Source organism: Pelodiscus sinensis, chromosome 1 (assembly GCF_052426305.1).
Source record: "Pelodiscus sinensis isolate ZL-2025 chromosome 1, ASM5242630v1, whole genome shotgun sequence".
NCBI classification, from domain to species: domain Eukaryota; kingdom Metazoa; phylum Chordata; order Testudines; family Trionychidae; genus Pelodiscus; species Pelodiscus sinensis.
In genome coordinates, this window is record NC_143052.1 from 66358033 (window position 1) to 66372377 (window position 14345).

The following is a 14345-nucleotide window of genomic DNA, read 5'->3' on the forward strand; positions in this document are numbered from 1 at the left end:
CAAGCTGGGAGGGGTTGCAAGTGCTTTGGAGGATTAGGGTCATAATTCAAAATGATCAGAACAAACTGGAGAAATGATCAGAGGTAAATAGGATGCAGTTCAATAAGGGCAAAGTACTCCATGTAGAAAGGAACAATCAGCTTAACACGTACAAAATGTGAAGTGACTGTCTAGGAAGGAGTACTTCAGAAAGGTATCCAGAGGTCATAGTGGACAACAAGTTAAATATGAGTCAGCAGTCTGACACTTGCAAAAAAAGTGGACATCATTCTGGGATGCATTAAGAGGCATGTTGTGAGTAAGACACAAGAACTAATTCTTCTCCTCTACTCTACACTTATTATGCTTCAGTTGGAGTATTATGTCCAGTTCTGGGCACCATATTTCAGGAAAGATATGGAGAAATTGGACAAGGTCCAGATAAGAGCAACCAAAATGGTTAAAAGTCTAGAAAACGTGACTTATGAGGGAAGACTGAAAGAACTGGGTTTGTTTAGTTTGGAAAAGAGAAGACTGAGAAGGAACATACCGCCTTTTAAGTACATAAAAGGGTGTTACAAGAAGGAGGAAGAAGAATGATTTCCCTTAACTTCTGATGATAGGACAAGAAGCAATGGGCTTAAATTGCAGTAAGGAAAGTTTAGGTTGGACATTAGAAAAATCTTCCTAATGGTTAGAGTGATTAAACACTGGAATAAATTCCCTAAGAAGATTGTGGAATCTCCATTATTTGAGATATTTAAGAGCAGATTAGATAGACATCTTTGAGGGATGATCTAGATCAGTGGTTCCCAACTTTTTCCAGATGGTGACCCATTTTGACAATTCAGGAAGACTTGGTGACCCAGGGCAATTCAAAAAAAATGTGTGAATGGCTCCTTAAAAGCCACCTGAGGAGACACCTGGTGACCCTTTTGAAATGTAATGGTGACCCATATTTGGGTCCCGATCTATAGATTGGGAAACCCTGATCTAGATGGTGTCCTGCCATGAGGATGGGGACTGGACTTGATCTCTCAAGGTCCCTGCCAGTTCTAATATTCTGTGATTCCTGTGAAATCTGTGTGGATTAACACAGATATGACACACTGCTTAACTGCACAGGGGAATGTAAGGACACTCAAACACAGCTAGTTGTGTACAACTGTATCCCTTCATCCACTTCAAGAATATGCAAAGTTAAGGACATCTCAACCTCATGGTAGGTAATTGATAAAACACCAGAGTGACAGTTTGACTCCCTTGCCTTCTGCTACACCTGCCAAGCTATTTTATCTTTGCATAGCACTGATCTGTGTCAAGTTATCCAACATGCCACAATATATCTGACCATATGTATCAAAGTTCCTATGGCTGGAGCAGAGCTGGGACTGCATAGCCTCTTCTCATAGTGCCAGCATATTAAAAAACTGAGGTGTGCTCCAAACAGGAGAGCATTTGCTGAATGGAGCTTCCATAGTCATCTGGGAAGATGTGATGTAAGCTTCCCATTTCAAGCAAATGGGAAGTGGAATTTCAATTCCTGAACCATTAAAGGGGAAAGGGAAAGGGAGGAAGCCTATGTACTTTGAAACAGGTCAGCAGAGTTCGTACCACTGTTTGTGATGTAACCAAGTATGGTATCTATATGGTGACTTCATAACTTGCCGCTAAAAGTTCTACATCACTTGTCAGGGTGGTTTTATTTTGTTGGCAAAGCAGGAGAGTTTTGTTGGTAGAAAGAACATTGCATTGTGTATACTTCCTTTTGTTCATGTAAGCTGACTTTTGTTCAAACTCTGTAGTGTAGATGAAGTATTTGTTCAAATATTGGGCCATTCCTAGATTATCCTTAACCTCCACTCCATCCTTAGTAATTAGCGGTCCTACTTCTTCTTTTTTTGTTTTTTTCCTATTTATATGACTATAAAACCTTTTACTATTGGTTTTAATTCCCTTTGCAAGGTCCAACTCTACCTGACTTTTAGCCTTTCTCACTTTATCCCTACATGCTCTAACCTTAATAAGGTAGCTTTCTTTACTGATCCCTCCCATTTTCCACTCCTTATATGCTTTCTGCTTTTTCTTAATCACCTCTCTGAGATGCTTGCTCATCCAGCTTGGTCTAACACACCTGCCTATAAATTTTTTCCCTTTCCTAGGGATACAGGCTTCTGACAGCTTCTGCAACTTTAACTTAAAATAATTCCAGGCTTCCTCCACTTTAAGATTCATAATTTCTTTAGTCCAATCAACTTCCCTAACTAATTTCCTTAATTTACTAAAGTTAGCCCTTTTGAAATCATAAATCCTAGTCTCAGATTTATTTTTGTTTATCCTTCCATTTAATTTAAAATGAATTAGCTCATGATCACTTGAGCAAGGTTGTCTCCTATAACCATTTCATCTATGAGGTCCTCACTACTCACCAAAACCAAATCTGAAATAGTATCCCCGTTGTTGGTTCAGCAACTACTTGATGAAGGAATTCATCAGCTATCACATCTAGGAAAATCTGAGCCCTATTATTATTACTAGCACTTGTTCTCCAGTCTATATCTGGAAAGTTGAAATCTCCCATGATTACACAGTTTCCATGAGTATTTACTTCATTAAAAACATTAAAGAGGTCTCTATCCATATCCAAATTGGATCCTGGTGGTCTATAACACACCCCAAGCACTATCCCAAGGGAGGATCTGATAGTTTTCTTCCCCAATGTGATTTTTGCCCAAACAGACTCTGTCTTCTCCATTCCATCACTTCACACCACCTGATCATGTAGAGGTGCTGTCAGTTAAACGAGTTCAATGCATCCATTTTGGATTCCTATGTTTTTGGATATTGAAAGTAGTACGCAAGAAGACAAGTAGAAGTCTGCTTTTTTTCTTCTTTTAGTGAGTAGTAATTCCCTTCACAGTCTTCTGCTTTTATTTTTGTGTTTTTGTCATTTGGCTGAGATCAAAAGATAATGTTTGGGTAGAAATAAGATGGATTTTTTAAAAACTGTTTGTTGGTTTTGCAAGAGCACTTACAGGTGCTATTAAGGTTTGGAGCTCCATGTTTGTGATAATGACTATCGGTGACAGATTTTTAAGATTCCAAAGCTCTATATAAATATTTAGTAATTTTTAATTCTTTATCTTCAGTTTATTAATTTTTTTTTTGGCTATATAATCTTGTACACAAGTTTATTTTATCCATTACAAACATTAGGTCTCGATTTGGAAATAAACCCCTTCTGGCTTTTGTGTAATTCACTTTCAGGAGATAGTTGTGTTCCCCCTCTTCTCGCCCCCCCGCCCCCCCGGCTGCAGAATATAGTGTTTGGCCTTAAATCTCTGCCTTCTGTTGCTGCTGACACTTGCTGTGATAATGAATACAATTACAGTATTTTGTTTCCTGAGATTTATCTTGAATGCCTTTTATTTAATGCATCAATCTTTTAGCTAAAAAATTGAAGATACATTGTTAATGTCAGACATCAAGTGTTTAGATTTACGTCAAAAGCATGCCAAAGGAATCCTCATAGAGAGGTAGCTGTGTTAGTCTGATCTTGCTAAAACAAAAGGAAAAACTATGTAGCACTTTAAAGACTACAAGTGGGTTTAATAGGTGATGAGCTTTCGTGGGCCGGACCCACAATATGATCTGAGAAAATGGGTCTGGCCCACAAAAGCTCATCACCTATTAAACCCGCTCGTTAGTCTTTAAAGTGCTACATAGTTTTTCCTTTTGTTTTAGCAAGGAATCCTCAGTCATTACAAAGAATTACATATAGTGAGGTTAGGACTGGGTGTTTTAATAGCATTAATTTAGATGTCTAAAAATTATTTAGTAAGGGATTAATAGTTTTGACCCGTCTGAATAAAGTGGAAAATTCATCTCTGGCAAAAATAAATTAGCATAATAGGTTTTATGTTAATAAGAGATGTGTGTTTTTAAAAAACATTTCAAATATATTTTAAAATTAAATTATTTCAAACTAATTTCCCTGCTTACCTTATAGCCCTCAGAACTTAAGTTCCATACAATCAGCTATGATATTGCAAACATAAAGCAATGGGGATGGGAGCCTGCTGTCTTGTGTGAGAGATCAGAGAGACAGTCTTCTTTTATTTCTTATGATAAATCTTTTGTTAACTTTCTAAGAGATGAAGAAAAGGTGTAATGCAATCATTTGACAACAGTCTGACAAAATTACTTGCTGGGCATAACAGCCATCCTGGATAAGACCAGTGGTCCAGCTTAGCCTAATATGCTGTCTTTTGACAGTGGCCAATACCAGATGCTTCAGTGGGAATGATCAGAACAAGCAAGCAAGTGATCTATCCATTAACATGCATTCCCAGCTTCTGGAAAATAGAAGCTAGGGACACACACAACATGGTATTGAATCCTTTCTTATTCTGATGAATAACCATTGATGGACTTATGCCAGGAATTTACCTGGTTCTTTTTAAAAGTTGCTCTAGTTTCGGCCTTCACAAAATCCTGTGCCAAGGAGTTCCATAGATTGACTGTGTGTGTTGTGTGAAGAAGTACTTCCTTTTATTTTTTAAACTTGTCTATTAATTTGTGTGGCCCCTAGTTTGTGTGTTATGTGAAGGAAGTAAATGACATTTCCTTATTTGCTTTCTTTACACCAATCAAGATTTTATAGACCTGTGTCAGATCCTACCCCCACTCCACCATCCCGTTAGTCAGCTAATTTCCAGTCTGAAGAGATCCAATTTGTTTACTCTCTTCTCATGGAAGCTGTTCTATACCCAGAATCACTTTTGTTGTTCTTCTCACCTTTTCAAACCCCAATAAATATTTTTTTGAGTTGGGGTGATCAGATATGCACACAGTATTCAAAATGTGAGTGTATTATGGATTTGTATAGAGATATTGTGATATTTTCTGTCGTTGTATCCCTTTCCTAATGGTTCCTTACATTCTGTTAGCTTTTTTGACTGAAGCTGAATATTGAGTGGATGCTATAAGAGAACTAGCCACAATGATTCCAAGATCTTTCATTGGTAACAGCTAATTTAAACCCCATGATTTTGTATGTATAGTTGGGATTATATTTTTCAATTGCATTACTTTGCATTTATCAAAATGCATGTTGTTGCCCACTCATCCAGTTTTGTGAGATCCTTTTGTATCTGTTTGTAATATGTTTTGGATTTTGCTATCTGGACTAGATATAAACATCAATTGTATAATGTTAAACATGTGGCAACCTTGTAACAATTTCTAGTACAAGTTTATCAAACAGTTGCTACAGCTGCTTTCATAATAAATTTACATTGCATGATTGGAATTTACAGAATGTATACTGTATTACGTATATTTATTACCTATAAGTTAATATCTGTGTTTCATCTATCTAGTTTGGGCATGTATACATAAATCAATGTTACTTGGCTAGAGAGGAAAACAGGTATTCATGTTTTGTACTTTATATTGTCCTTCAGTTTGCAGAGAGGGAGGAAGTAAAATGCATCTCTGAGTCACATTTTAAGAAATTACAGGTAATTTTTATTTTACAAACTGGAATGTATATAGTAAAGGAAATAGAAAAATCAGTTTCTTGTGGTAGAATTATTAACTTATCAGCAAACTACTGATTAAGAACTTTTGTTTAAAGTAGTTTATAAGAATGCTTGGAAGGATTAAATTTATATTGGTAAATGTCTTTTACCAATAAAGAAACCAATGAAAAAAGCTTTTGATAAATTAGAATAGAAATATTAAGATATGCAAAATAAGAAAAATGTTGCTTGAGAACATCGAATTTTGATTTAAGGATATTTACTTGTGATATTGACAATTTGTGTTTGATCAGTTTTAAGGCTTTAGCTTCTTTAATTGCAAATGTCTAATCTCATTAAATAATTGTCTATCCCCAACCCATATTTTTCCACAATTGTGAATATTTACTCAATACAAATCTAAAAGAGATTAATAGAAACAGCAGTATCTCTCAAAACCATAGAAAAATAAAAATTGAATTATGCCAAGCCTAGTTACAAGAGTTAAGTAATTATGCAGGTCTTTCTGTTCCTTAATATAAAGCTATGTCTAACACATCTACTTTTAAAGCAACACTAAAAGATAATTGGTAAATGCAAATCAGTCTTAAAACTTGAAGTGGTGTTTTGGACTAGACACCACTGACTGTATGGAATCATGCTCCTCTTCCATGCTTTTGTATTATAAATTGGCTTGAGTATATAGTGAATGTATTGCGCTGTTACTTGTTAGTGTTCATTCTTTCACCTTCAGTATCCATCTAGTAATTAATTATTGCCAATCTCTTAATCTGATAAAAATATTTGTTTTATTAGCCTAGTATCAATCATTCATAGCATCTTCAATAATACCAAATTACAATTTTCCCAGTAATCTCTTGTCTGATTAATAGCTTGTATTGCATACCTTAGTGTACTATAATATGAGTTTTAAAGAGATGCTAAACTGTAAAAAAAAAAAAATTAGCAAACTTGTTAATGATATCACTTACATATTTAACTATTAAAAATGAAAATTATAAAAATCAGTTAGTTTTTCATTATTTAAACAGTTTATTTTTTATGTTTCCTCAAGTTAAACAATGCAAGTCAGTAGTTACTTTTACTTCAAAATCTCAGTGCTTATAAATATTTTGAACATGGCAAATACTTCACTGTACATGTTGATTTAAAACTCTTCATTTAAATGTTAATAACTAACGTAAATCATTTTTATTGACCTTACATTTTGTAAAAGCTTGTTAGATCTAATTTTAAGGGAAACTTTTACAGTGGTTTATTTTAAAATAAAATTTTAAGATGCAATGAAAATTATTAATAAAATGAAAAATAAAACAGATTACAAATCTAGATTATTTATATTATTTGTTGCTTTAACTTCTGATTTTGTTAAATCGTGAACCTAGTGGTGTCTCCCTTGAAAACTGTGATTAATCTACTTTTGACATTCAGATGGTAATTGTGCTGTATAAATAACAAAAACAAAGGAACACAGCTACAGATTGATTATCCAGTGTTGGTGTACATATCTGTCTAAGAAGATAATTATCAACCTTTCTCTCATGTTTAGCTATCCATTGGTCTGGATATAATTTGTGGATTTAAGCTTGCTCACTCTCAGTTCTGAGGCAGCTTAGGCTTTTTTTCCCTACTTTTTCCTCTGAGTTTAGGTTTGCTGTACTGGACTGATGCAGCTCTACAACTTACAGTAGGCCAGTGTATACTACAAGGCTATATGGGTGCAGCTGCGCTGCTATAGCTTGTCTCTTGTCAGCAGAGTGTGTCTTTAGCAAACTGCTCTCATATTGGCATAATTACTTCACCTTTGAGAGAAATGTAAACTCTGTTGATGGGAGAGCATCTCCTGCTGACATAGTGCCGATGTGGACCACTTAAGTTGCTTAGGGATGTGAAAAGGCCCCCTCTCTTCCCAAGCAACCACAAGTTAGATGGACTTAATTGATGGGGTAGACTTATTCACTGTTTCTGTCTAGGAAAGGAGTTGCTACTTCAGGAAGCTTTAGAGCATGATCATTTCACATACTTCTGAGGAACTTCAAATGAATGTGCATGCAACTTTTTCAGGGTTGATGTTATCAAGCCAAAATAAATAGCATTGTAATAAACCAGTCTGGAGGTAATAAAGGCATGTATTGTATTATAGAAATTGGTTCATCACTAAGAATGGAAAGGAAACCATTATCTAGTTGTTTCTTGACAGATAATGTGTTTAATGAAAATCCTTATTCTATCTCAGTCTAAAATCACCTGAGGTTTGTTGGACCTCACAACTGTTTTGGGGTGAGAAGAGTTTTGTGTGATAAGAGTTGCATTGTAGCCATCTGATTTACAGTTTGACTTTCTTGCCTCGTTTGTTGTAGTCTTTGGTACTTCCTGTTTAATTTTGTTTGCACAATTTAAAAAAATTAAGTATGTGAATTAGGTCAATTGCTCAAAGAGGAAAGTGGCCTTGTATTTGATGTTTTTCCTAGGAATTGACGCTTTTATCAGATTAGTGCCCCACATTATACAGACCAATGAACACCTATGTATATGAGACAATTAATTTGTAAATTTTTATATTCTATGAATTATTCAAAGCATTCCACAAAGTAATGCAAGACATCAAGTTGGCTGTACCATTGCCTCATCTTTGCTTTTTTTAATTTTATTTTTAGCATTGCACCTGTGACAGTGGCTTTTTGATTGTGATCTAAGGCTGTTGTAATATGGATGATGGCCTAAGGTTATATATTGCTGTAAAATACAAATGAGTTTAACAAAATCAAATATGTTAGATAGTTTATCATGAAGGATACACTGGCTAACTAATAACATCTTCTGTGCCTTTCTGTCTCACCAGCAGTTTAGGTAAAATACGACTATTAAGCTGCTTGTATTTCCTAATAATACGTACTCTAGGATGCCACATCAAACAATCTTTGATTGAATCAAATTTCTGTTATCTCCTGACAATCATATATAGTTGCTGTCCATAAGTTGGAACATTTGCAAATGTTTGCCATCCATTTTTCCTTTTACTTAAGCAACATACAGGCAGTCCCCGACTTACGCGGATCCGACTTACGTCGGATCCGCACTTATGAACAGGGCTTTCTCGCCCCAGGGGTCGAGGTGGCGGATTGCTACTTGCGAGCTCCGGGGCGAGAGAGCCCCGTTCGTAAGCTGCTCCGGTGCCCCTGGTCTGCTAGAGACCGTCTCCAGCAAACCAGGGGCACCGGGCGGGTTCCCACGCTTCTGAGGCTTTGCCAGAGCAAAGCCTCAGAAGCGCGGGAACCTGCCGCGGCTGCCGCTTCAGTCCCGGTGCCTGTGGTCTGCTGGGGACGGTCCCCAGCAGACCACAGGCACTGGGACTGAAGCGGCAGCCGCGGCAGGTTCCCGCGCTTCTGAGGCTTTGCCAGAGCAAAGCCTCAGAGGCGCGGCACCCCGCTACTGCTGTGGCTCTGCTCCCCGTGTCCCTGGTCTGCTGGGGGGGGGGGGTGCGCAGCTAGTGTGGCCCCCCCCCCCCCCCCCAGCAGACCAGGCTTTTGTTTTGGACCCTGGGGCAGAGCAGCTGGGGTGCTGCCGATTGGTCCTGCAGTGCCGCTCTGGGCACTACTGGAGCAACCCAGCAGCACCATAGCTGCTCTGCCCCAGGCGTCCCCAAGTCAGCCGTTGCTGAAACTGACCAGCGCTGACTACAGGAAGCCCGAGGCAGAGTTGCTCTGCCCCGGGCTTCCTGGAATCAGCTGCTGATCAGTTTCAGCAGCAGCTGACTTGGGGACGCCTGGGGTTCTTAAGTTGATTCTGTGTGTAAGTCAGAACTGGCGGTCAGTTTCAGCAGCGGCTGAATCTGGACGCTAGTTCCGACTTACATACAGATTCAACTTAAGAACAAACCTACAGTCCCTATCTTGTACGTAACCCGGGGACTGCCTGTATTACCATTTTCTCACTTTGTTGCATGGGCACTGTTTTTAGATGTTGACTTTTTAATGGCAATCAATATCGGTACATAAACAGTTCAAAATTAAATTACTGTAACAAAGAATTGTATTAAGTAGGACTGAAACTTGAAGTTTACATTAGAAATACGGTGCTTGATTCTTTATTGTGCTGTCACTCTTTTGGTAATGCAAAGGGGTTTTAAATGAATTGGCTCTGATCACCAGTGTGTTCCTCCACTATATGAATACCTGAGTGGTGTAGATCTCTACATCGCTAGTTATTACATACCCTAGTACAGGAGTGGGGAACCTCAGGCCCAAAGGCCTAATGTGGCCTCGGGCTTGCCTGGCTCTAACCCCCAATGCAAATGTGCCCCCCCCCCCCCACACACACACACACACATTAGGGAGCCTGTGCTGGTGCTCCAGATCCTCTCGCTGTCCCACCATGGGGCTGGAGAACACAAAATCTACTAGGCTGCCCCCCCCCCCCATACCTCCTCCCCTCCCCAGATCTGGTATGTGAAGGGAATGTGAGGAGTGTCTTTCCGGGCCCCAGATCAGTGAGGTTTTGTGTGGCACCGATGGATTTTTCTGTGGGTCAAGTGGCTCCCAACCCAAAAAAAGCCTTAGCATAAGTAGTAGGGATGATGGGAGGAGAGTGTGGTGTGGTGTGGTCAAACCATATCTGTGATCCAACTGCTCATAGCTGCTGGAACCAGTTCCTCATCACCACAAGCAGTTGGGGTTCCTTTAACTTGTGTATGGGGCCTAGGCAGGGGCCTGGCTGGTCCAAGAATAGAGAGTCACAAACGCAACTTAATACCATCTTCACCCATATTCTTGGCCACGCTTTCTCCCATTCCAACATCATGCGTGGCTTGACAAAATCAAAAATGTTATAGATCACAGTTCTCTCTACCATGCAGGTGTTCCTGATCTCATTTGTTTTTCACACTAGCAAAAGCCGTCACATCAGCATTTCTATTAAAATTTACTGTTTATGTCCTTCTCAGAGGATTAGTAATATATGAAAGAAAATGGACAATATAACAGTATTTGAGCATGCACAACACTTCCTTTTTTAAAGCATCACTTGTACAGAATTTAGGAAAATTTTCTCCTTGGATTTCCAGACTACCCAGAGTCCTTTCAATATCTTTATTTTTAAGAGGCCAGAACTTCAATATTAGTCGGATCATGTGAGTTAATCCAGTGCTATTTGCAGTTAACTTAATAGCAAAGTCGCTAAGTACCTTAAACTCCAGCAAGACATCTGATCTTTTTTTAAATTCTCTCCATATACGCTTCCAAAACCACAAAGAGTGTATGTATTGTTTGTATACTTTGTTAGATTTTAAACATTGTTGAAATCACAGAAGCAGTAGATTGAGTCTGAGGTTTTATTATTATTATTATTGGCAACTCTACCTAGTTCCCAAGGCATCCTTATTAGCAGAAAATGTGTTAGTCAGAGAATTATGAATGGTTTACACAAAGATTTACCCTCCATCTTTAATCCAGATCAAATAGTCTCGGACTCAGAGATCAACCAGAAGTAGATGAGTTTTTTCAGGATCTATGAAAAACTTTTCTGAGCCTCCCGTAGACAGGTTTGATTAAATTTGCTGTGATGGAGAAAAAAAATACAAACTCTTTATTTGCCTTCACAGCCAGAAATACCAAAAATGCTCTGCTTCAATGTGTGTAAGGTGCCTCCTTTAATTTTTCCATCTCGAGAAAAATTATGTTGAGGTAATCTTGTCATTCAGATAGACACATCCCTTAGGGATGTTTTGGGGCTTTTTTCTTATGATGTTTTGAGAATAACAAAATTTAGTTTTGCCAACCTATCCATTTTCAATAACCAGAATTCCATGGGTATTTTCCCTATCTTTATTTAAGTGAGCAGTTTCTTATAAAATAGAGCCCATATTCAGCAGCATACTTCAGCATGTACCTAAAATTAGTGGATTTAAATTAGATTGTTGACATGTTTAAACATACATATGTGCTTACATACCTTGCTGAATCAGGTCCCTAGTCACTAACTTGATGCCTTTAGATGAAAATGATTCTTTCCTGAATTCTCAAAAGTCAATTTAAATAGTATACACTATTTTCTTATCACTACTTTGCTAAACCAAGTTCAAGTGAAGTATGAAGCAAATCAGAAACCATGATTATAAATAGTCATTCTAAAAAGCTAATATATGTGTTTGCTAGGAACTGAACAGAATGTTTGTGTTGATCTGAAAGATTAGAAGATGGCAAAAAAAGACAAGATTTTAAACAGCTGTTAATGGGAATATCAGATAGAAACATCTGTCTGAGACATTCCTAATGGCATGGGAATCCGTTTTATCAGCATCATAGGGTAGACCAGATACAAAACAAGAAGCACCTTCATAGCCTATAAATATTTCTATCTAATAAGTTCACACTATCATTATATAACATATCAAGACTGTATTATACAGCTACCTTCTTGTGACATGTATCCAAGAAAGACAACCTCTTTTCAGTCTGAAACAGCCTTATAGAAAACCATAAGAACTCTCCTTTCCCTTTTTTGGGGGTGAAGTATAAGTGTTGGAAGATTTAAATCTGGTCATATATCCTCTGGGGGAGGTTGGTAAGTTGGATGTTCCTAGTTAGGATTTCTCATATACTCATAATTAGCTTAGCTAGACTTCCCAAACTGAGTAGTACATAGCTTTTGGCTCAATGGCCATTTTTATAGACTTTCCACCTTGTTCTCAGACCAAGACAATTGGAATTATATTTTCAAATCGTTGTGTAATAAATGTGATTACTTTTATAATTCTTCAAAAACATTATCTTTCAAGATTCGTGCTTTAGTAAGCCATTCTGTTAGATACAGTTCCTTTTATCCTCTACTATAATTTTTTTTCCGAATCATTGTTCCATTATTTTACTGGCCATAGAAACAAAAATTCCACTGCAGGTTTTTCTTTTAACTTCGTCTTTATCTTATAAAGCAAGAGTATGTGGAACCTTTTTTTGGGTCGGGGGTCACTGACCCACAGATCAGTTGGGGGGCCACCCAAAAAAACCCACCCAAAAATCAACTTTCATTGTTGTGGGTCCCCAACTGAGAAGGAGAAAGATACTCCCCACATTCCCCTCGTACACCAGAGCCTAGTGGAGCCTAAGCTAGTAGATTTTGTGTGCTCCAGTCCCACGGTGGAGACAGATGGGGGAGGAGGGGTTGAAGTGCCAGTGTAGGTTCCCCAATGCTGGGGGAAGCTCTGAGCCTCGGGGGCCTGATCCAGGTGCCCCCAAGTCTGAGATTCCCCACCCCTGTCATAAAGTTACAATAGCTGGTTTTTGTTCCTTGTATTTTTCTTTTGCAGAGGAATTGTGATTTGTCATGCCTCGCTTATGTCACATTCTTGGATTTTACAAGTTTTATACACTGGTGGATTTTAATGGATGTCTTATTTTCCTCCAGATTTGCTTTCCTAAAATGACTGCACTGTTCTGTGAACCCATCCCTTTCTATACTGAATGCAGGTAGCTTATGGTCACTGGTTCCAAGCTTCCTTAACATTTTCCTGTTCTAAATCAGTTCTTTGTTATTAGTAAAGTGTAGATGCAGAGTATCTTTTCCTCTGGCTAGACTCTTTCTACTTTGAGTTGTTAAATTATCCTCTGTACCCTGAAAGATTTTTCTAGCGATATGTGCATGGTTGTATTTGTTGTTCATTAAGTAACTGAAAAGGATATTTAAGACCATTGAAAATTAAGTTTGATATTAATATCAGTATGATATTTACAAACCTTTGGTACCATTTTTTAGAGCAATGAAGTATCTTTGTTCTTTTAGTAACAACTCTTCTTTGTTTTTTAAATATAGATGCTGGCATCACCATCAACATCAGGTCAGCTGTCTCAGTTTGGGGCAAGTTTATACGGGCAACAAAGTAAGTATTCTGTTTATTACTGATATGCTTATTTTATGTTGTATTGATGTGTCACTTCTACATCTTGAGCAAGAACATGCATATTATTATTTTTTTTTCTGTTAGTTACATAGGAGGCATTACATGTCTTTGTTTGACCTGTGCCAGATACATTTTAGGAATATGTTGTTAGTTTTTGTATGCATTTGCCATGATTTGATGCTCTATATCACCTATAGTAATCTATAAGTAAATATGGCATAAAGCAGTGTTTCTCAACCTTTTTTTTATAAAGTACCCCCTTTACAAAAAAATTAAAGTACCCTCAGTACCTACAGTTTTCAGACACACACAATTTTTTTCTACCATTGCAACACATTTGTTTAAACAACTTAATTGTAGCTGGGCAGGCAATGAAATTTTTGGGTGTAAAAAGTACAAAAATAATAAAGCGCTGTAAAACTTAAAACAAAAATTCTGTTTTCTCCAAATTTTAGTTGTGTTAACTAACCCCCCCAGACTTCTCTCAAGTATCCTTAAGGGTACTCGTACCACTGGTTGAGAAACACTGATATAAAGAATATCTGTGGTTTAGCCATGACTTTTAAAAAGAAAACTAAGAAAATAGGTCAAAATAAATGTAGTTTTCCAAATAACAGATACAGTTTGATTTGTAATGTGGTATTGTATACCCACAAAGGTGTAACGTCTGAATTTGGTGATCCTTAATTCGGTCTGTAAATTGTGAGGTAGTAAAGCTAGGGAAAATATTTAAGGTTAATTGTTATTTCTTCTCCACCCCATTTTTTCCTGCAATAGTTAAAAGTTTAAATTGGCAGCAGCAGCAGGAAGACTACTTATGTGCTCTACAGAAGGATTTTAAGTGTTGTACCACCTCTTAAATAGACTTGATTAGAATTTTCTAGTCAACTTCCATTGACAGAGACAGTGTGTGTTAATTCAAAGCATTT

General features: G+C 37.5%; 1 protein-coding gene across 6 annotated transcripts in view; it reads left to right on the top strand.

Moving 5' to 3' along the window:
* The window catches only part of CNOT2 (CCR4-NOT transcription complex subunit 2), a 132614-nt gene that overhangs the window by 85261 nt on the left and 33008 nt on the right, over positions 1-14345 (top strand). For 3 of the 6 annotated variants that reach the window (XM_075931731.2, XM_075931736.2, XM_075931738.2), the window contains 2 exons: positions 5445-5501; positions 13329-13395. In XM_075931731.2, the coding sequence (XP_075787846.1) occupies positions 5445-5501; positions 13329-13395 (124 nt within the window). The remainder of the gene's footprint in view (positions 1-5444; positions 5502-13328; positions 13396-14345) is intronic. The other 3 variants (XM_075931743.2, XM_075931750.2, XM_025183882.3) reach the window with 1 other exon arrangement.